General features: G+C 41.5%; 1 protein-coding gene across 1 annotated transcript in view; it reads left to right on the forward strand.

Annotated features, from left to right (window-relative positions):
• The window catches only part of PTPRB (protein tyrosine phosphatase receptor type B), a 218863-nt gene that overhangs the window by 188827 nt on the left and 6355 nt on the right, over nt 1–23681 (forward strand). The window contains exons 31-33 of the mRNA XM_069764610.1: nt 1561–1724; nt 2306–2441; nt 23374–23494. Of these exons, the coding sequence (XP_069620711.1) occupies nt 1561–1724; nt 2306–2441; nt 23374–23494 (421 nt within the window). The remainder of the gene's footprint in view (nt 1–1560; nt 1725–2305; nt 2442–23373; nt 23495–23681) is intronic.

Raw genomic sequence — 23681 nt, forward strand, 5'->3', positions numbered from 1 at the left:
CCCATTGTAAGCATAATGACAGCCAAAGCTTCCTCATAGAAATCAAACCTAGGCAGTATACCTAGATCCAGGGGTTCCCATCTTACTTACCTTAGTTTTTAATGAATCAGGCACTCCCACCACACTATCGCATCCAGCTTCAATCACTCCCTCTGACTAGCTGTATTGTCCTATCCCAAGGCCAGTATATGTTCATTCAGATCTGCTCTTCTGTGTGGGGCTACTTTCAAAAGTCACCATCTGGAAACCTGCTCTTCATAGCGGTTTGCTAGATTTGGTGATAATATACCCAGTTGGCACACAGTAATGAGCCACACATCAATGGCCCACGAGTCACATAAGGCTCCTGACCTACAGGTTGGAGACCCTTGCATTAACTATGCATTTCATTTCCAGAGGAAGGAGCAGAGCAGAAGTCTGGACAAGAGCTGGTTATGTGCTCCTAGATTGTTAGCTATAAAATGAATTATAGTGCCAGGCACTTTACAATGATACACCAACAGTTGCCACTAAGGCTGTGTTCACACATTGCATTTTTTTTGCTGCTTTGTTATGTACATTAAATGTGACCCCAGCCTTAGGAATAGTACAGTTTAATTAAATTAGTGATATGTGTAAAAGTAAACAAATGCCTGACCAATGTGTGAAACTGAACAATGCCTGACCAACTCAATGGCCCGACCAATGTGTGAAAGTATACAGTGCCTGATTTACAAAATACACTGCTAATGTCTTAGATAAACTATGCCTAGCCAAATCTAGTCCCCCAATTAACTCATATGAACGTTTTTGTTCAAAATAGTTACTAATTTTTCAGATATATAAAACTTTTTTTACTAAATAATTTGATCAAAGTGCCCTTTTATCCCCAAAAAAGTTTAGTTTCACAAATGTGTTGCATTGGTAGCCTAACACCATGCATTAATCATGCTTGTATGGTGGAAGCAAAGCTAATCTTTGGGATGCTGAAAAATGAAGCAAAAAAGTAAAGCAAAAAACAAAACAAAAACGCAGCAAGAAAAGCAGCAAAAAGCCAGCAAAAACTGCTTTTTGTTTGCAGCTTTTTTTACTGCTTTTAAGAGATCAGGGTTTGGCTGCATAAAAAAAGCAATATGTGAACAGAGCCTTATTGTGTTAGGGGAAAAACATAAAATGTTTCATTTGAGTTGAGAAAAATCTTAAATAGAAATTTAATAAAAGTGCACTGAGTACATGTTTGCTAAGAGGCAATAACTTAACATAAGTCTATTTTAGTCTGTATAGTTAAATATTTCATTTTGCTGATGTTGTGTGTTGACCCTGGAGCCTATATTGTTCTCTAAAGGCAGCTTATTGACTTATGTTGTAAATTATACATTTCCATCAATTATACATTTCCATCTAGTCGGTTTATGTACACGGAAACTAAAATCATCTGCAACAGAAGGTGACTGCATCATGATTACCCAATAACTATAGCTAATAACTATATATATGATGAGTAAAGGTGATTATAAAAACTCTAATAAGATTTAGGATTTTGACAAAGTACTTGACACGATTGTTTACCTTTCTCTATAGGAAGATCAACTAGATGCTGCCAGGCTGGTCCGTCATTTCCACTATACTGTGTGGCCTGATCATGGAGTTCCGGAGACCACTCAGTCTCTGATTCAGTTTGTAAGAACTGTCAGAGATTATATTAACAGGACACCAGGAGCTGGCCCTACTGTGGTCCACTGCAGGTACTACTATAATACCTCTCATATACATGTTCAGTATTCAATCTTAATTCTTTCATCATTTATGGTCAGTGTAGGATTGGGGTGTCATGGGCCCACAAGTAACATTGATTCTGTGATCCATTCTACAGCTATAATCAGCTTTTATTACCTGACCCTTCGTATATCTCCCACCAATACATTCTGTGTACATTTGAATGGAAAGAAGGCCGTGTGCAGCCACATCTCCAGTAAAGTACATGGAGGATGCAGTGGGGTGAAATAGGTGATCCCCCACTCACCTCATAAGGGAGGATCCCAATGGTGCCATTTATGACAGCATTGAGGATGTGTGTCCTTACCGCAGCAGGTGCCCTGTCTATACAAAGTGCATCAAGTGTACCATGCCATGCACTGGTCATGTGGGACGGAGGATGCTGGGGGCCACTAATGCATAGAGCCCATGAGGGATTTACCTATTCCCCTGTGGCCAAGTCTGTTTATGGTTATCATAATTCATACAGGATGTTTAGAATCTTTAATGTAGACGTCATTACTTAAATACATACTTAAATGCTTAAAAACATATATTCATGTGTCTTCAGTGCTGGAGTTGGCCGAACAGGGACATTCATTGCTCTGGACCGAATCCTCCAACAAGTGGACACCAAAGACTCAGTGGATATTTATGGAGCTGTGCACGATCTACGATTTCATCGTGTGCACATGGTTCAAACTGAGGTGAGAAGGCTTCTCTGACAACGGAGCTGTGCCTAATGATTAGACCCTAATTCTTCATTGTATCTGAGATGACGTATTGCTTCATGGCGGTTGATGCTGGGCTATTGCTATTATTTTAAGGCTTGGATGTGCAAGTGTCTCCAAGTTGTCTCGTTCTAAGAAATACACTAGTAACCAATACATGTAACTCAAAGAGTGAGTGGTTAACTGGAGAATTGCAGTTACGGTAATTGTTACTGCCAAGCAATTACACCCCATTCATTTCTTGTTACTCTAGGGGGAAAAGGAGTACACAAGTGAGTTGCTTGCATCTATAAGCACACATTATAAAATTGTACGGCCATAATTGTATGCAAAGCTATATGGAATTTGCAGTTTCTGCTCGCCATTTGTGCTAGGAAAGTTCCTGGCTAAAGATGGGCAGTCTCCAGTCTATCAGCCAGGTTAGGAGTTCCAGTAGACAGGAGGCTCATGAACCTTTTACCTTCCAAGATCCCCGGCGTGGCTTTGGATTAGTCGAGCTGGTGCAATGCCATCTGTGCTTCACGTTAGAAGAATGACATTGTGCAAGGCCTCGCTATTCAAATGAGCCACAAACAAAGAAGATCTGCTTACATTTTTGCGCCAGGAGCAGTGTGAAAGACTGGTGGAAAGCATGCCAAGACACATGAAAGCTGTGATTAAAAATCATGGTTATTCCATAAAATATTGATTTCTAACTCTTCCTGAGTTAAAACATTAGTATTGTTGTTTCTAAATAAATGATTATGAACTTGATTTCTTTGCATGATTTCAGGTCTGAAGACACTGTTTTTTTTTTTTAATTTTGACCATTTCTCATTTTTAGAAAAAAATACAAAATTTATTGCTTGGAAATTCGGAGACATGCTGTCAGAAGTTTATAGAATAAAAGAACAATTTGCATTTTACTCAAAAATATACCTGTAAAGAGAAAAATCAGACAAACTGAACATTTTGCAGTGGTCTCTTTACTTTTGCCAGAGCTGTATGTCAAATGTATCCATAGACTATAGGGTTTTTTTGGCCTCCAAAGGCCCGCTCACATAAGCGTATAACATGGTCGAGTGCTATGCGATGTTTGATTGCCAAGCACTTGGACCAGTGTTATACTATGGGGCAGTGCAAATCTGTAATTTTTTTTCTCATGCTGATTAGCCATTAGAGAACAATTGCAGCATCTGACAATCAGATCACGAGCGCCCATACAATTCTATGGGTGCATGTGAAAAATGCGGATACAGAGAATGGAGAAAATGAATAATTGAATTTCTCCGTCCTCTCCGCACCTGAGCTCCAATTCTCTCATGTGAGAGAATCAGATCACACTATGGTGGCACTCAGATCAAACTCTGACAGAGTTTGATATGAGTGACATTGGCGTAATCGTCCCGAATCTCTCTCATGAGTGAATCGACGGCCATGTGAGCCCTTAAACTGTGTAGGAAAGCACAGCTTGCATCACTATTCTACTGTATAAAACCAAAAAAGGCAAATTGGACATATTTTCACGCAAAACCCAAAAGATTGGCCAGACACAATTGTTGGCACTCTGAACTTAATATTTGGTTGCACACCCTTTGGAATAAATAACTGCAATCAAACGCTACCTGCAACCATCAAAAAGATTCTTACGCCTCTCAGTTGGAATTTTGGACCACTCTTCTTTTGCAAACTGCTCCAAGTCTCTCATATTTGAATGGTGCCTGCTCCCAACAGCAATTTTAAGATCTCTCCACAGGTTTTCAGTGGGATTTAGATCCGGACTCATTGCTGGTCACTGCAGAACTCTCCAGCGGTTTTGAAGTATGTTTGTCCTGCTGGTAGACCCATGATGTAGGACTCAACCCCAGCTTTCTGACACTGGGCACTACATTACAATCCAAAATCCTGTGGTAATCTTCAGATTTCATGATGCCTTGCACCCAGTGAAGAGTTAGATACCTTCCCGATTGGGGTACACCTTGTTGCATTGTTGCCGTGTGATGGCTTTTACATTTTTTGATCAAAACAGTGTTAACTAAGTACCCTGTGTTATTTTCATGTACTATTACTAGTTATTTACTTACTGCAGGATATTTGATAATTTTGTTTTTGTCTTTGGTTCTGCTTATTAAATGGCCACAGTGTGATTGCACACCTATACATTGCACTTATACCAACATAAGCTCTGGCTTAATTTTTGCTATTGAGTACATGAAGAGAATGTAAATCCCACTTAGGTTGTGATCAGAAACAAAGATCTGCAGTCCCTTAGTGAGCATTTTTTTGAGTGTCAGCATTCAGACCTCCACCATGGCTATTCATTAAAGTGTCTACATTGAGATAGTAGAAATTCAATTACGGTACTCTAGATTTCTTTTCTTAATGTAAAATGTGTTGTCTCTCCTAAAAAAATATTTAGAATTGAGAGTCCTCAGTGGTTGATACCTTTTAATGGCTACAGGGCCGGCGTCAGCACCCGGCGCACCGGGCAAATGCCGGGGCCCTGGGGAGAGAGGGGGGCCCACTCACGCTGTCATAGATACAGCTGGGAGAGCAGAGCAGGAGATAACATGCTCTCTCCGCCCACAAAGTCACTGCTGGCTGCGTTCTCTTAACCCCTATGTGCCAGCTCTGACACAAGCATCTTCTCACTCAGTCAGTGCAGCCAGGCAGGCACACATAGGGGTTAAGAGAAGGCAGCCAGTGTGACATTGTTTGTGGACAGAGAGAGCTCTCTGCTCTGATCTCCGCCCCTGGCTGGCTGCCGTGCTGCTGAAGTTATGAGGCAGATTCAGGAGGAGCTCCTAGTCCTACCAGTGCCTGAGTGAGTGGCACTGCTATATACTACGTGGGCTGCGCTGCTATATACTACGTGGGCTGCTATATACTACGTGGGCTGCGCTGCTATATACTACGTGGGCTGTGCTATATACTACGTGGGCTGCTATATGCTACGTGGGCTGCTATATACTACATGGGCTGCTATATACTACGTGGGCAGTGTTATATACTACATGGCTGTGTTTATATGCGATCATGAATCGGCGTATGTGTTAAAGGGGGGGCCCACTGAGACTCTTTTGCCCGGGGCCCTCAAAAACCTGGAGCCGGCCCTGAATGGCTAACTGAAAAGATGGTAACAAATTGCAAGCTTTCGAGACTACATAGGTCTCTTCATCAGGCAAAGACTTTGCCTGATGAAGAGACCTGTGTAGTCTCGAAAGCTTGCAATTTGTTACCATCTTTTCAGTTAGCCATTAAAAGGTATCAACCACTGAGGACTCTCAATTCTAAATATTTTTCTATCCACTGGCTAACACGGTACCAAGATATATATCTTTCTTGTCTCTCCTAAACACTTATCTTACATCCAAGAATATTTTCTGTGTTTTTCTTTAAATTACACATTGAAACTGTTAGCTTGTGATGTCATGCAGGGAATTGCTAAGTGTACATCAAATATATGCTAAGTTTTTCCATCAGTCATTTCATATATTTGTTTTTCTCCATTATCATATAATAATGACAAAGTCACTTTCACTGAGTACAAGTCATTTTAGAAGAATCTGCAGTACATTGATTTTTGGAATAAAACATAAACATTCACTTTAAACGCTAGAACTGATGTTTCACTAATTCTAAATAAATGTACATATTTTAAGCTGGAAACAAATGAATATAATTTTCCTGCCAACACAAAATATTTTCTATGATGTCATATAATATGCAATGATTATCATTTGGCAAAATTAGATGCTTAAAATGACAGAACGAAACTGCTCATCCATTTGCATTCTGTTTACCAGTATAAGCTATAAGAGCGAGTCCCTTGTGTCACAATATATTTTAGGAGCTGAACAACAGTGAAACATCTGCCCCCAGGTTGTTTAACTCTCTTAGGCCAACATCACGTTGCATAAATTGTGCAGAAGGGCTCCTGAAGAAATGCTGGTACATGCTCTCAGTAAATGATAGCATAGAGTATATAAGTGCAAATTACACCTAGACTATATAAAAGCAAATGCATCATAGGCTCTTATACCAGTGCAAGAGTAATCAAGACTGTCTACGTGCTGGTATTTCAGCTTGTTTTGCTTCTTTTGGATGTCTTTTGAATATATAAGTCTGATACTTATCTTTTCCACGTTTGATTCATGATTCTTTAAGGCTATGTTCACACCTTAAAATAATAAGCAAAAATAGTGGAGGCCAACCACAATATTTATACAAGCCAGGGGTACCCAAAATATATATATGTAAATAGCAAAGTACGGGGACCTAAAACATAACATTTATTATACTAATTAAAATGACATAACCCAACATACATAGACAAACATGTAAAATACCAACAGTTGGTCAGACAGTTATCCAAGAAAAAATCACACACATAAACCGGTACTTAAAGCAGGAAAAAGAACAAAGTCATAAAAAAACTACTTTTCCTGCTAGCATGTCCCTACCCAGGACTCCAGAAACACAGCTGAAGGCGGGTATATACAATAATGCTGTTTTTGTACCTATGCGCTTTTGCTCAGAAGTATGACCTCAGAACAATATCATAAACTGCATCTGCAAAAGTCACAAAACATGCACCACATAACATGGAACAATCTCACCCGTTTCTGAAGAAGCCATACACAGGGTGCACGCCACCACTCAGTCATTCAGGAGGTTTCAATATAACCCTCCATAGACCATCTCTTGCTCAGGACCACCTCCCTACGCGTTTCGTTCCGAAAAAAGGGAACTCATCAGGGGATCTGAAGGTCAGGTAGCGGTCTGTACGATGGAATACTCAGCCATCAATATTTTCTCTCCTGGGTGGAAACTACAGCGACATCTCCCAGATCTCAAACTATTATGTCCTCTCATTAATGACCTGCTGAGCTCTCACCAATCAGCGAACAGCATCCGGCGCTCAGCAGGTGTGGATCAATTAGTTACTATTAACGCATGAGGCCCGAGGCTTGCCGCCCACATGTGACACGTACACACTCAATGTCCACATGTTTCTGGCACTTACCTCTAAGCTACACGTGTGCTCATTGATGGCGTTTCAGTGGGGAAAACCGCATGGCATCCTGTGGAACGCACGCTCCAGGCTTGCCGGCGCCAGATCCGATGACTTCCGGTTACAAAACTTCCGGTTACATCGTCATTGCGCCACTCCCCACCTGAACACAAGGCTACACTTCACAGAGTCCACTGCGCATGCGCGAGCGGTACGACACCGAAGCCCATACATATAAGTGTTATATTGGAATGCTCTTTTTGTTTAAATGTGTTAGGTTGGATGCCAAAAATTTGTTTTATTGTAACAGAATGAGTTGTTCCCATTTAATAGGGATGGCGAGCGTACAGAGGGCTACAGGAGGAGGGACACAAATATTGTGGTCCTGTTTTCGTACAGCACTGTAGGGGGTGAGGTAACACTATTCATATGGTGTGTTTTTACTGTCACACCATATGAGCATATGTATCGGCCCCCCAGATGGGAGGGGCTCGGATTATATGTGCGGTATTCTTTTCACGCCGCTGGTGCATGCGCAGTGGCCCGTGCGTTGTATGTGAGTGATAGGGCATGGGAGCCTGCGATATGTATGGGCTTCGGTGTCGTACCGCTCGCGCATGCGCAGTGGACTCTGTGAAGTGTAGCCTTGTGTTCAGGTGGGGAGTGGCGCAATGACGATGTAACCGGAAGTTTTGTAACCGGAAGTCATCGGATCTGGCGCCGGCAAGCCTGGAGCGTGCGTTCCACAGGATGCCATGCGGTATCCCCCACTGAAACGCCATCAATGAGCACACGTGTAGCTTAGAGGTAAGTGCCAGAAACATGTGGACATTGAGTGTGTACGTGTCACTTGTGGGCGGCAAGCCTCGGGCCTCATGCGTTAATAGTAACTAATTGATCCACACCTGCTGAGCGCCGGATGCTGTTCGCTGATTGGTGAGAGCTCAGCAGGTCATTAATGAGAGGACATAATAGTTTGAGATCTGGGAGATGTCGCTGTAGTTTCCACCCAGGAGAGAAAATATTGATGGCTGAGTATTCCATCGTACAGACCGCTACCTGACCTTCAGATCCCCTGATGAGTTCCCTTTTTTCGGAACGAAACGCGTAGGGAGGTGGTCCTGAGCAAGAGATGGTCTATGGAGGGTTATATTGAAACCTCCTGAATGACTGAGTGGTGGCGTGCACCCTGTGTATGGCTTCTTCAGAAACGGGTGAGATTGTTCCATGTTATGTGGTGCATGTTTTGTGACTTTTGCAGATGCAGTTTATGATATTGTTCTGAGGTCATACTTCTGAGCAAAAGCGCATAGGTACAAAAACAGCATTATTGTATATACCCGCCTTCAGCTGTGTTTCTGGAGTCCTGGGTAGGGACATGCTAGCAGGAAAAGTAGTTTTTTTATGACTTTGTTCTTTTTCCTGCTTTAAGTACCGGTTTATGTGTGTGATTTTTTCTTGGATAACTGTCTGACCAACTGTTGGTATTTTACATGTTTGTCTATGTATGTTGGGTTATGTCATTTTAATTAGTATAATAAATGTTATGTTTTAGGTCCCCGTACTTTGCTATTTACATATGTTCACACCTTGCGTCGGGTCCCTGCGGGTTCTCCCGCAGCGGATTTGATAAATCTGCAGGGCAAAACAACTGCGGTTCTCCCTGCAGATTTATCGCGGTTTGTTCCGCGTTTTCCGCTGCGGGTTTCCGCCTATACTATTGATGCTGCATATGCAGCAATATGCAGCATCAATAGTAATGTTAAAAATAATAAAAATTGGTTATACTCACCCTCTGATGTCCGGATCTCCTGGGCGCTGCACCCGGCGGTCCGGTTCCTAAGATGCTGTGGGAGAAGGACCCTTCGTGACGTCACGGTCATGTGACCGCGACGTCACCGCAGGTCCTGGTCGCACAGCAACTCTGACCGGACGGCCGCGTGCAGCGCCCAGGAGCTCCGGACATCAGAGGGTGAGTATAACCAGATTTTTTATTTTTTAACCCCAAATATGGTTCCCAGGGCCTGGAGGAGAGTCTCCTCTCCTCCACCCCGGGTACCACCCGCACATTATCCGCTTACTTCCCGCAACGTGGGCACAGCCCCATGCGGGAAGTAAGCGGTTCAATGTATTCCTATGGGTGCAGAATCGCAGCGATTCTGCACAAAGAAGTGACATGCTGCGGGTTGTAAACCGCTGCGTTCCCGCGCGGTTTTTCCCGCAGCATGTGCACAGCGGTTTGCGGTTTCCATAGGGTTTACATGTTACTGTAAACGCTATGGAAACTGCTGCGGACCCGCAGCATCAAAATCGCGGCGGTTCCGCGGTAAAAACCGCTAAGTGTGAATATAGCCTTAATGTCAAAACAGTAAACTGAAAATCATAAGACTATTTCTGAGCATCCAGCAATGCAATAACTATGGTTTATGATGGAATAATAAACATCAATCCAAACTGAAGATCACTCTAATCTTTTAGAAAATATTGCCTTTTTATATTTAAGAAACTGTACTTATATATAACATTATCTGATTTTAGAGAGGAATTTAAAATCACAATAATGCCATTATGCTCTATTATATAGATATGTATTAGGTCAGTGATGCCTGAATAGTGGTCTGTGAGCTGCATGCGGCTCTAATGTACCCAGTGGGGTAAGGAAAAGTCTTTAGGGAAACGTAAATTCATAAACTCTAGCTAGTGCTACCTTTCCGGGGTTAATAATCAACAAACCTGCCAATTGTCCAGCGAGTTAGTTCAGGAGGTCAGAGAAACCTCTTTACTGTCTCTACCGCTATCCTGGATGGTTTCTTTCGAGTGCTGCAGTCTCTGCCCCTTCCACTGAAATGATGGACAGTGACAGTGCGCTTGCTTACCGGCTCTGATCAGAAGTAATGAGCTGACGAGAGAGTGCTGTAAGTGTGCATTATAAGGACAGAATGAGTGAACAGAGACCAGTGCTGGTCTCTGCTTTTCCTGCATGCCAGGTATTCTTCTTACAACATGCACTGACAGTGCACTCTCTTACCAGCTCATTACTTCTGATCAGAGCTGGTGAGCGAGTGCAATGTCACTGTGCATATTACACAGTGACAATCTACTGAATATACATCAGAATTGACAACTGATGCACGCTCAGTAAGGCATGGACTAGTCCAGCCCCTGAAATGAACATCACCGATGACACTTCATTTCAGAAAGTGCAGCCTCTGCCCCCTGGTGACAGCATGCACTGTGGATTCTTAAACAAAACGTCATCAAAGAGGAAGTAGTAAAAAAAAAATAATGTCGTTAGAGTACAGAGGGAATGGTAGGGACTTTTTAAGTAATGTATATTTGAAAGTAGATTAGACTATGACATTGAATAGATAGGCATTTAGGATTAAAATTAATTATTGTTTCAGGCCTCCCCTTTAATGCAAATCAGTAACATTTATTTATAACCCTGGACATGTTTACATCCCTAATCGGAAATTAGTGAATTTACTGCACCCATCCATAAAAGCGCAGAATATTTACTCTATGACAGGGTTGTCAAACTCAAATATACAGTGAGCCAAAATTAAAAACTTGGACAAAGTTGCAGGACAACCTTAATTCAGTATTTATAACACTAATCATGACAGAAAAAAAGGGGAGGAGGATGGGGAAAATATAGGTTGGGGGAATCTGCCAAAGGTAGGGAGAACTCCAATACTGCAGGAGAAGTTGAGGTTGTGGGAATGGGAGACAGCAGTATACAAGGGAATACAAAGGTTGTGGTGACTCTCAAATAGGAGGATAACAATGTACAGAAAAGCAAAATGAAGAACACATGACCAAATAGAGCAATAAAATAAATCACGGCTCAATATCATACCTGTGCCCAGCTTGTGGAGGAGATGAGATGGATGGGAGAGCACAAGGGGAGTGCACGCTGATGTAGGGAGGACAGGAGGGAATGTCCGGCTCAGGGGAATGCTGGTCAGGAAGTGCGTCATGGTTGGGGAGCTCGTTACTATGGGGCATGTTGTAGACAGCCTTGTAGTAATCAGTGAGCATGCCAGATTAGATATACATGATTTGTAGCAGTAGCATGTGCTGTCTACTGGCGAGTGAGCTCTAGTAGACATTTGGTATTTTATCATGCACAAACTATAAATGCACTGGGGTCTGGGTTTGACCTCTATGCTCTACGCTAGCTCCAGAAATTGTACAAAATCTATATATATAAGAGGCATTGTGATTACTCGCTAATCCCGCCCCCTGCACAGTAGCTCCACCCCCCACCACATCACCACACACAATCCCGCCTCACCACATTACCACACACAATCCCTCCCCCACCACACATAATCCCTCCCCCACCCCATTACCACACATAATCCCGCCCCCCACCACATCACCACACATAATCCCCCTCACCACATTATCACACATAATCCCGCCCCACCACATCACCACACAATCCCGTCCCCCACCACATCACCACACATAATCCCGCCCCTCCACCATCTCACCACGCATAATCCTGCCCCTCCACCATCTCACCACACATAATCCTGCCCCCCCACCACATTACCACACATAATCCCGCCCCCCACCACATCATCACACATAATCCCGCCCCCCCACCACATTACCACAGATAATCTCGCCCCCACCACATTACCACACATAATCCCACCCACATTAACACACGAGGCTCCGTCCCCACACATTACCACATGAGGTTCCATCCCCACACATTACCATACGAGGCTCCCTCCCCACACATTACCACATGAGGCTCCATCCCCACCCATTACCAAGCGAGGCTCCGTCCACACACATTACCACACGAGGCTCCGTCCACACACATTACCACACGAGGCTCTGTCCACACACATTACCTTACGAGGCTCCGTCATTACACATTACCACATGAGGCTCTGTCCCCACACATTACCACACGAGGCTCTGTCCACACACATTACTACACGAGGCTCCATCCACACACATTACCACACGAGGCTCCGTCCCCACACATTACCACACGAGGTTCCTTCCCCACACATTACCACACGAGGCTCCATCCCTGCACATTACCTCACGAGGCTCCGTCATTACACATTACCACACGAGGCTCCATCCACACACATTACCACACGAGGCTCCATCCACACACATTACTACACGAGGCTCCGTCCACACACATTACCACACGAGGCTCAGTCCCCACACATTACCACACGAGGCTCCGTCCACACACATTACCACACGAGGCTCCATCCTCACACATGTGATTGTGTTTACAGAGAAATTTTAACTTAATTACGTTTCGTTATGAAATTTGTTTAGATGCTGGAATGAATTAAAAACGCACATCTTACTGAATCCAGTTTGTTTTTGATTTTACACTGTGAATAAAATGTATTATTAGTATTATTCAGAGTTTTAATGATTATTATTATTATTAACTTCATTTAAAGTTTATTTACCACTTGTGTAAGCGCTATTGAATGTTGTCATTATTTACTTTTGTTTAACCCCTTTACCCCCAAGGGTGGTTTGCACGTTATGGACCGGGCCAATTTTTACAATTCTGACCACTGTCCATTTATGAGGTTATAACTCTGGAACGCTTCAACGGATCCCGGTGATTCTGACAATGTTTTCTCGTGACATATTGTACTTCATGATAGTGGTAAAATTTCTTTGATATTACCTGCGTTTATTTGTGAAAAAAATGGAAACATGGCGAAAATTTTGAAAATTTCGCAATTTTCCAACTTTGAATTTTTATGCAATTAAATCACAGAGATATGTCACACAAAATACTTAATAAGTAACATTTCCCACATGTCTACTTTACATCAGCACAATTTTGGAACCAAAATTTTTTTTGTTAGGGAGTTATAAGGGTTAAAAGTTGACCAGCAATTTCTCATTTTTACAACACCATTTTATTTTAGGGACCACATCTCATTTGAAGTCATTTTGAGGGGTCTATATGATAGAAAATACCCAAGTGTGACACCATTCTAAAAGCTGCACCCCTCAAGGTTCTCAACACCACATTCAAGAAGTTTATTAGCCCTTCAGGTGTTTCACAGGAATTTTTGGAATGTTTAAATAAAAATTAACATTTAACTTTTTTTTACAAAAAATTTACTTCACCTCCAATTTGTCTTATTTTGTCAAGAGTTACAGGAGAAAATGGACCCCAAACCTTGTTGTACAATTTGTCCTGAGTACGCCGATACCCCATAAGTGGAGGTAAACCACAGTTTGGGCGCATGGCAGAGCTCGGAAGGGAAGGAGCGCCATTTGACTTTTTAATGCAAAATTGACTGGAATTGAGATGGGACGCCATGTTGCGTTTGGAGAGCCACTGATGTGCCTAAACATTGAAACCCCCCACAAGTGACACCATTTTGGAAAGTAGACCCCCTAAGGAACTTATCTAGAGGTGTGGTGAGCACTTTGACCCACCAAATGCTTCACAGAAGTTTATAATGCAGAACCGTAAAAATAAAAAATATTTTTTTTTCACAAAAATTATCTTTTTGCCCCAATTTTTTATTTTCCCAATGGTAAGAGAAGAAATTGGAACCAAAAAGTTGTTGCACAATTTGTCCTGAGTACTCTGATACCCCATATGTGGGGGTAAACCACTGTTTGGGCGCATGGGAGACCTCGGAAGGGAAGGAGCGCCGTTTGACCTTTCAATGCAAAATTGATAGGAATTGAGATGGGACTCCATGTTGCGTTTGAAGAGCCACTGATGTGCCTAAACATTGAAACCCCCCACAAGTGACACCATTTTGGAAAGTAGATCCCCTAAGGAACTTATCTAGAGGTGTGGTGAGCACTTTGACCCACCAAGTGCTTCACAGAAGTTTATAATGCAGAACCGTAAAAATAAAAAATAATTTTTGTGAAAAAAAAAATGATCTTTTCGCCCCCAATTTTTTATTTTCCCAATGGTAAGAGAAGAAATTGGAACCAAAAAGTTGTACAATTTGTCCTGAGTACGCTGATACCCCATATGTGGGGGTAAACCACTGTTTGGGCGCATGGGAGAGCTCGGAAGGGAAGGAGCGCCGTTTGACTTTTCAATGCAAAATTCACAGAAATTGAGATGAGACGCTATGTTGCGTTTGGAGAGCCACTGATGTGCCTAAATATTGAAACCCCCCACAAGTGACACCATTTTGGAAAGTAGACCCCCTAAGGAACTTATCTAGATGTGTGGTGAGCACTTTGACCCACCAAGAGCTTCACAGAAGTTTATAATGCAGAGCCGTAAAAATAAAACAAAAATTTTTTCCCACAAATATTATTTTTTAGCCCCCAGTTTTGTATTTTCCCGAGGGTAACAGGAGAAATTGGACCCCAAAATTTGTTGTGCAATTTGTCCTGAGTGCGCTGATACCCAATATGTGGGGGGGAACCACCGTTTGGGCTCATGGGAAGGCTCGGAAGGGAAGGAGCGCCATTTGAAATACAGACTTAGATGGAATGGTCTGCAGGCGTCACATTGCGTTTGCAGAGCCCCTAATGTACCTAAACAGTAGAAACCCCCCACAAGTGACCCCATATTGGAAACTAGACCCCCCAAGGAACTTATCTAGATGTGTTGTGAGAACTTTGAGCCCCCAAGTGTTTCACTACAGTTTCTAACGCAGAGCCATGAAAATAAAAAAAAACATTCCCCCCAAAATTATTTTTTAGCCCCCAGTTTTGTATTTTCTCGAGGGTAACAGGAGAAATTGGACCCCAAAATTTGTTGTCCAATTTGTCCTGAGTGCGCTGATGCCCCATATGTGGGGGGAACCACCGTTTGGGCGCATGGGAGAGCTCGGAAGGGAAGGAGCGCCATTTGGAATGCAGACTTAGATGGAATGGTCTGCAGGCGTCACATTGCGTTTGCAGAGCCCCTAATGTAATGTACCTAAACAGTAGAAACCCCCCACAAGTGACCCCATATTGAAAACTAGACCCCCCCACGAACTTATCTAAATGTGTTGTAAGAACTTTGAGCCCCCAAGTGTTTCACTACAGTTTATAACGCAGAGCCGTGAAAATTAAAAAATCTTTTTTTTCCCACAAAACTTATTTTTTAGCCCCCAGTTTTGTATTTTCCCGAGGGTAACAGGAGAAATTGGACCCCAAAATTTGTTGTGCAATTTGTCCTGAGTGCGCTGATACCCCATATGTGGGGGGGGGGACCACCGTTTGGGCGCATGGGAAGGCTCGGAAGGGAAGGAGCGCCATTTGAAATACAGACTTAGATGGAATGGTCTGCAGGCGTCACATTGCGTTTGCAGAGCCCCTAATGTACCTAAACAGTAGAAACCCCCCACAAGTGACCCCATATTGGAAACTAGACCCCCCCACGAACTTATCTAGATGTGTTGTGAGAACTTTGAGCCCCCAAGTGTTTCACTACAGTTTATAACGCAGAGCCGTGAAAATTAAAAAATCTTTTTTTCCCACAAAACTTATATTTTAGCCCCCAGTTTTGTATTTTCCCAAAGGTAACAGGAGAAATTGCACCCCAAAAGTTGTTGTCCAATTTGTCCTGAGTACGCTGATACCCCATATGTTGGAGTAAACTCCTGTTTGGGCACACGGGAGAGCTCGGAAGGGAAGGAGCACTGTTTTACTTTTTCAACGCAGAATTCGCTGGAATTGAGATCGGACGCCATGTCGCGTTTGGAGAGCCCCTGATGTGTCTAAACAGTGGAAACCCCCCAATTATAACTGAAACCCTAATCCAAACACACTCCTAACCCTAATTCCAACGGTAACCCTAACCACACCTCTAACCCAGATACAGCCCTAACCCTAATCCCAACCCTATTTCCAACCGCAAATGTAATCTAAACCCCAACCCTAACTGTAGCCTTAATCCTAACTGTAGCCTTAACCCTAACTGTATACACTATGCCCTTAATGTGACACCCTTATATCTGGCCATACATTCATGTTACGTTTCTGCCGCCTGCCCAGTACTTTGGAACTTTATTTTGTATGTAGCTGCCACTGTGTTTTTTTGAATCTAGAACTATAGCCTATATTGTGACCATATTAAATTTACTATTTATAATATAATAAAATAGAAAATATATTTAATCGATATATGGCCCTATGAGTTTACAGCTACCATCTGATGTGTCTGGCATCATATTTGTACTTATACTTGTGTTTTTGTGCGTGGCACTAGGCTCGTCTCTGCTTTTAGCTTTTGCATCTTATATGTATGGTTTTTAATGTTTATTTATTTATTGTTGTTTATAATTGGTCTCTAATAAAGTTGTTATATTTGTTATTTTGAGCTCTTGTGTCCATTTTTCTTTGGTTATTTAACCCTAACTGTAGCCTTTACCCTAGCCCTAACCCTAGCCCTAACCATAACCCTAACCCTAGCCCTAACCCTAGCCCTAACCCTAACCCTAACACTAGCCCTAACCCTAACCCTAGCCCTAGCCCTAACCCTAATGGGAAAATGGAAATAAATACATTTTTTAAATTTTTTCCTAACTAAGGGGGTAATGAAGGGGGGTTTGATTTACTTTTATAGCGGGTTTTTTTAGCGGATTTTTATGATTGGCAGCCGTCACTCACTGAAAGACGCTTTTTATTGCAAAAAATATTTTTTGCGTTACCACATTTTGAGAGCTATAATTTTTCCATATTTGAGTCCACAGAGTCATGTGAGGTCCTGTTTTTTGCGGGACGAGTTGACGTTTTTATTGGTAACACTTTCGGGCACGTGACATTTTTTGATCGCTTTTTATTCCGATTTTTGTGAGGCAGAATTAGCAAAAACTAGCTATTCATGAATTTCTTTTGGGGGAGGCGTTTATACCGTTCCGCGTTTGGTAAAATTAATAAAGCAGTTTTATTCTTTGGGTCAGTACGATTACAGCGACATCTCATTTATATCATTTTTTTTATGTTTTGGCGCTTTTATACGATAAAAACTATTTTATAGAAAAAATAATTATTTTTGCATCGCTTTATTCTGAGGACTATAACTTTTTTATTTTTTTGCTGATGTTGCTGTATGGTGGCTCGTTTTTTGCGGGACAAGATGACGCTTTCAGCGGTACCATGGTTATTTATATCTGTCTTTTTGATCGCGTGTTATTCCACTTTTTGTTCGGTGGTATGATAATAAAGCGTTGTTTTTTGCTTCGTTTTTTTTTCTTACGGTGTTTACTGAAGGGGTTAACTAGTGGGCCAGTTTTATAGGTCGGGTCGTTACGGACACGGCGATACTAAATATGTGTACTTTTATTGTTTTGTTTTTTTTATTTAGATAAAGAAATGTATTTATGGGAATAATATTTTTTTTTTTTTTCATTATTTAGGATTTTTTTTTTTTTTTACACACTTGTAAAAATTTTTTTTTACTTTTTTACTTTGTCCCAGGGGGGGACAATACAGATCGGTGATCTGCCAGTTTGCACAGCACTCTGACAGATCACCGATCTGTCAAACAACGCTGCAGCGTTACCAAGTGCCTGCTCTGAGCAGGCACTTGGTAAGCCACCTCCCTCCCTGCAGGACCCGGATCAGCGGCCATCTTGGATCCGGGACTTGCTGCAGGGAGGAGGTAAGAGACCCCCGGAGCAACGCGATCACATCGCGTTGCTGCGGGGGTCTCAGGGAAGCACGCAGGGAGCCCCCTCCCTGCGCGATGCTTCCCTGCACCGCCGGCACATCGCGATCATGTTTGATCGCGGTGTGCCGGGGGTTAATGTGCCGGGGGCGGTCCGTGACCGCTCCTGGCACATAGTGCCGGATGTCAGCTGCGATAAGCAGCTGACACCTGGCCACGATCGCCTATGACGTACTATTCCGTCCTTGGGAAGTAAAGCCCACCCCACATGGACGGAATAGTACGTCTAATGGCAGAAAGGGGTTAATCACCAGCAGCGTTAATTAGATAGCAATGAGCGCGTCGAGCGTTAGCTGGCTGGAAACAGATAGTGTAGATTTATATGTGTGGGATTTTTTTTCATCCCCTCTTGATCTGTGATCCGTGAAAATATATTTTACCAATAAAAGAACAGCTCTATAAACATTTGTTTTTGGAAAGTTTTGAAGGAAACCACATGTATGTGCAATTAAAATTGAGCATATGTCTATATAATTGTACACTACATTTCACAATGTAGTTTTTCTAATGATAGTACAGTTTTCTGTATAGTTTCTCTGTCTCTATTTATAAATCATCAGTTCCCCTAACAGAGATAGAATCAGATTATAGAAAGCTAAAGCTTTTTATTTACCAGGATGGATGCCACCATTCCATCTAAACAGTAAGCATGCTTCCAATCTATCACTTGCTTTCTCAAAATGAAGGGATAACTAATGAACCTCCCACTTTATCACCAAGGGAGTGGTGAAGTCTATGCACCACTAATGTGGAAGTGCAAAAGAATAAAGCTGACCATACACTAGAGAGTTCACACTCTTTTTGCAAACAAACATTATTCATATACTTCAAAGCAGAAAACCACATTTTTCCCAATTAATTGCATGGCATTTTCAATAAAGTGCTGAAGCACATATGTAATGATTCTACTATAGAATAGTCCAGAAACATTCAATAGATGTCACTTTAATGCCCAATGCCATAAAGCTATTTATCTCAACCCCCCATACATGTGTGTTCTGATAAAGATTGTGGAGTAGGCAACAGTCAAATATCTATGGTTTAATCCTCCTGAAAAAATAAATGGTAATATTGCAATCCAACAGCTCAATGCTTCTCTGCAGATGTTGGTGGACTCATGACACTACCATACAGATAATATAATGATCTGGTTCTGCTGTGATATATGAGTTTAGCCAGCATTTATCTAATGTGTATGGACACCTTACATTATCCTGACTACTGGTACAGTCAAAGTCACCTCCAAAGGTTCACAGAATTTGGCCTACAAGTGGTCCTGTTGGCAGCAGATTAATCTCTGTATTGTCCAGATGTTCAACGGTGAATATATATTTATTCAGAAACAAAGATAATACAGCTTACAACTGGTATTTCTTATAGCTTAGGATCTTAGCATATTGCCTGTCAGCTTGCAAAGTGAAAGTAAAATGTGCTCCAGTTACACACACAGTGAATAGAGAATTCCAGTTGTTGCTGCGGTCAACTCATATTTGCAATGCATAGAAGTGACCTCACTGCCTCTCTGTATTTCTTATTGTTAGGTAACAGATCATCTCCTCCTCCCAACTTTAAGGAGGATTGTTCCACTGAGATTGATAAACCCCTGGTTTCTGACATTCCAAACTGATTCAGAATTGAGTTGATTCTTGCACTTTGGTCTAGAAGAAAGCTTCCATCTTCTTCTCTTTGGACCTAAATTCCTAGATAATATGTCACATTTCCAATGTGCTTAATTTCAAAATGCTGAATCAGAATTTTAGTCATCTTTGCAGTTTCTGTTTCCTTTTGATGAACGATAATCACGTCATATAAGAGAATATACATCCACTTTCCATCTGTACATTTTGAATATAAACACGGATCTGTTTTACTTCTTTCAAATACTATGTTAATAAGACTTTGTTAATTTTCGTGTTCCACGCTCTTGCCGATTGCTTAAGACCATAGAGAGATTTTTGGAGTTTGCAAACAAGATTCTCTTCACCCTCTTTGATATAACCCTCAGGTTGAGTCATGTACAAGTCCTCTTCAATTTCACCATTTAAAAAAGCAATTTTGATGTCCAGGTGTCTGATAAACATATTTTGTACAGCAGCTATAGCCATTAGAGTCCTGAATATGATCTGCTTAGCAACTGGAGAAAATGTGGCATCATAATCTTCACCATATTTCTGAGAATATCTTTTTGTGACTAATCTTGCTTTAAATCTGTGAACCTTGCCTTCAGGGTCATTTTTGGTCTTAAAAATCCATTTACATTTGATGGCTTTCTTGCTTTGTGGTAGTTTGGTGAGTTTCCAAGTGTGAACTTGATGAATGGACTTCAATTTCCTCATTAGCAGCATTAATCCACTTAAGTTTTTCAAGGACAGGTAGTTGTTGCATCTCATCCCATGACTGCAGCTCCAACTCAGGTAGTGTTTTGACAAAGTAGGATAGATGCTTAGCTGGTATACCCTTGTTTGATCTGGATCATCTCCTGACTTCAGGTTCACCTGATTTTTCTGCTGCTCTTCAGTGGTTGAAGAAACTAACCAAATTTCCACATCCCTTTTCTTGTTATTTTTAAATTGAGACTGAGATTGCTGTTGCTTCAGCTGGACTACTGGTATAATGTCATGAAACTTGAGTGACACAACATTCTTATCAAGCATTACATCTCTGCTTATTGTGACCTTGCTCATTTCTGGGTGCAGGATTCTATATCCTTTCTGGGTTTCAGTGCAGCCCACCAGGATGCCCTCTTTTGCATAAGATTCCCACTTGGTACATTTTTATTAGGGAACATATACAAATACTGTCATGATTGCTTCACCCCATTATGTTGTTGGCACATCTGCATCAAATAGCGTACATCCTCCACTTTCGCTTTTTACAGTGGTCTGAAATACGATTACATTTTTCCTTAAAACGTTTTGTGTCTCATTACTCGTTTATTCAGTTCCATTATTTGCACCCAGAATTTTTGCCATTCTCCTAAATTTGTTATATATTTCAGCAATATATATATCAATTTTTTCTGGAATTTCATTTTTGCTGTCAAGCAGATAGACAACTATATTTCTTGAATCATCATCTATAAATGTGAGAAAATATCTCTTCTTTCCAGAAGTACTAGTACTTATTGGACCACAAACATCTATGTGTATTAAGTCCAGAAGCTGTTCTGATTTTGAAGTACTATTCTTAGGAAAGTATTTCCTTTACATTTTCCTTTTATGATGGCTGCTACATTTCATTGTCTGATTACACAAATTATTTATTTATTATGCTGTGCTTATATAGCGCTATCTTATTCCACAGCGTTTTACGGACATTGTATTTACTGTCCTCGTTGGGGCTCACAATCTAGATTCCCTATCAGTATGTATTTGAAGTGTAGGAATAAACCGGAGAACCCGGAGGAAACCCAAGCAAACACGGGGAGAACATACAGACTCCTTGCAGATGTAGTCCTTGCCTAAATATTGGAGGTGCATCTCCATTTCTTTGGAAAGGTGTCTGTGTGTGTGATAAAGAACTTGGTTCTTAATACATAAAATATGTGAGGACTTACTTGTTCAGGTAATTAACAGAAAACAGATTCCTACTGATGTACCTTGGTCTGGGGGAAAATGTGTGTAAATGGGTTAGTAACTGGCTTAGTGATAGAAAGCAGAGGGTGGTTATAAATGGTATAGTCTCTAACTGGGTCGCTGTGACCAGTGGGGTACCGCAGGGGTCAGTATTGGGACCTGTTCTCTTCAACATATTCATTAATGATCTGGTAGAAGGTTTACACAGTAAAATATCGATATTTGCAGATGATACAAAACTATGTAAAGCAGTTAATACAAGAGAAGATAGTATTCTGCTACAGATGGATCTGGATAAGTTGGAAACTTGGGCTGAAAGGTGGCAGATGAGGTTTAACAATGATAAATGTAAGGTTATACACATGGGAAGAGGGAATCAATATCACCATTACACACTGAACGGGAAACCACTGGGTAAATCTGACAGGGAGAAGGACTTGGGGATCCTAGTTAATGATAAACTTACCTGGAGCAGCCAGTGCCAGGCAGCAGCTGCCAAGGCAAACAGGATCATGGGGTGCATTAAAAGAGGTCTGGATACACATGATGAGAGCATTATACTGCCTCTGTACAAATCCCTAGTTAGACCGCACATGGAGTACTGTGTCCAGTTTTGGGCACCGGTGCTCAGGAAGGATATAATGGAACTAGAGAGAGTACAAAGGAGGGCAACAAAATTAATAAAGGGGATGGGAGAACTACAATACCCAGATAGATTAGCGAAATTAGGATTATTTAGTCTAGAAAAAAGACGACTGAGGGGCGATCTAATAACCATGTATAAGTATATAAGGGGACAATACAAATATCTCGCTGAGGATCTGTTTATACCAAGGAAGGTGACGGGCACAAGGGGGCATTCTTTGCGTCTGGAGGAGAGAAGGTTTTTCCACCAACATAGAAGAGGATTCTTTACTGTTAGGGCAGTGAGAATCTGGAATTGCTTGCCTGAGGAGGTGGTGATGGCGAACTCAGTCGAGGGGTTCAAGAGAGGCCTGGATGTCTTCCTGGAGCAGAACAATATTGTATCATACAATTATTAGGTTCTGTAGAAGGACGTAGATCTGGGTACTTATTATGATGGAATATAGGCTGAACTGGATGGACAAATGTCTTTTTTCGGCCTTACTAACTATGTTACTATGTTACTATGTTACCTAGAAAAGGAAAATATTTTATGTGCATACCCTTCTTTCAAAAAAGTATACTTCAGCCAGATGTGTCTTTTCAGGTCCTTTATAACAGCGGTGTAAAGTTTTAAAGAAAATCTGTCAGCAGGTTTTTGTTATGTAATTCGAGAGCACCATGATGTGGGGGCTGTGAGCCTGTGTGTCACTTACTGGGCTGTGTGTTGTTTCAACACAATAGGGTAGATTATTATAACAGGATAATCTGCCCATGTCCCCAGCACTGATTAGTAGCTTTCGGTCAATATACCTTGTACGCAGCAACATCTGAGCTCTGCTAAATCTGCAGCAGAGAAAGCTGTAATTCTATCACAACTGCTGCACCCAGTAAATTAAGTGATATATGGCTGAATCAGAGTTTCTGTCCCTTCATCGTACAGCTGTCAGATTACATAGCAAAAACCTGCTGACAGATTCATTGTTTATATCTGTTATAATATAAATATAATGTAATTCATTTCATATTTAAATATTTTTTTTTCATTTTTTTGACTTATTATAGTGTCAATATGTTTACTTGCATCAGTGTGTTAGAGATGTCTTAAGAGCAAGAAAACTGCGAAATGAGCAAGATAATCCAGTATTTCCAATTTACGAAAATGTGAATCCAGAATATCATAGAGGTGAGAACATCAGCTATTCTGTAAATACCTTTAAAGGGAGTCCGTCCCCACCAAAATGCACAATACAGATTATAGAGTGTTATAGGGGATTTAGCAAATAGCAATGAGTAGGCTTGGGGTATGGTATGGTGCAACTTTACTGACGGACTGAATGGGGCCGGTATGTACGCGGATGCATATAGTGGTC

This window comes from Ranitomeya imitator, chromosome 4 (genome assembly GCF_032444005.1).
Source record: "Ranitomeya imitator isolate aRanImi1 chromosome 4, aRanImi1.pri, whole genome shotgun sequence".
Lineage (NCBI taxonomy): Eukaryota > Metazoa > Chordata > Amphibia > Anura > Dendrobatidae > Ranitomeya > Ranitomeya imitator.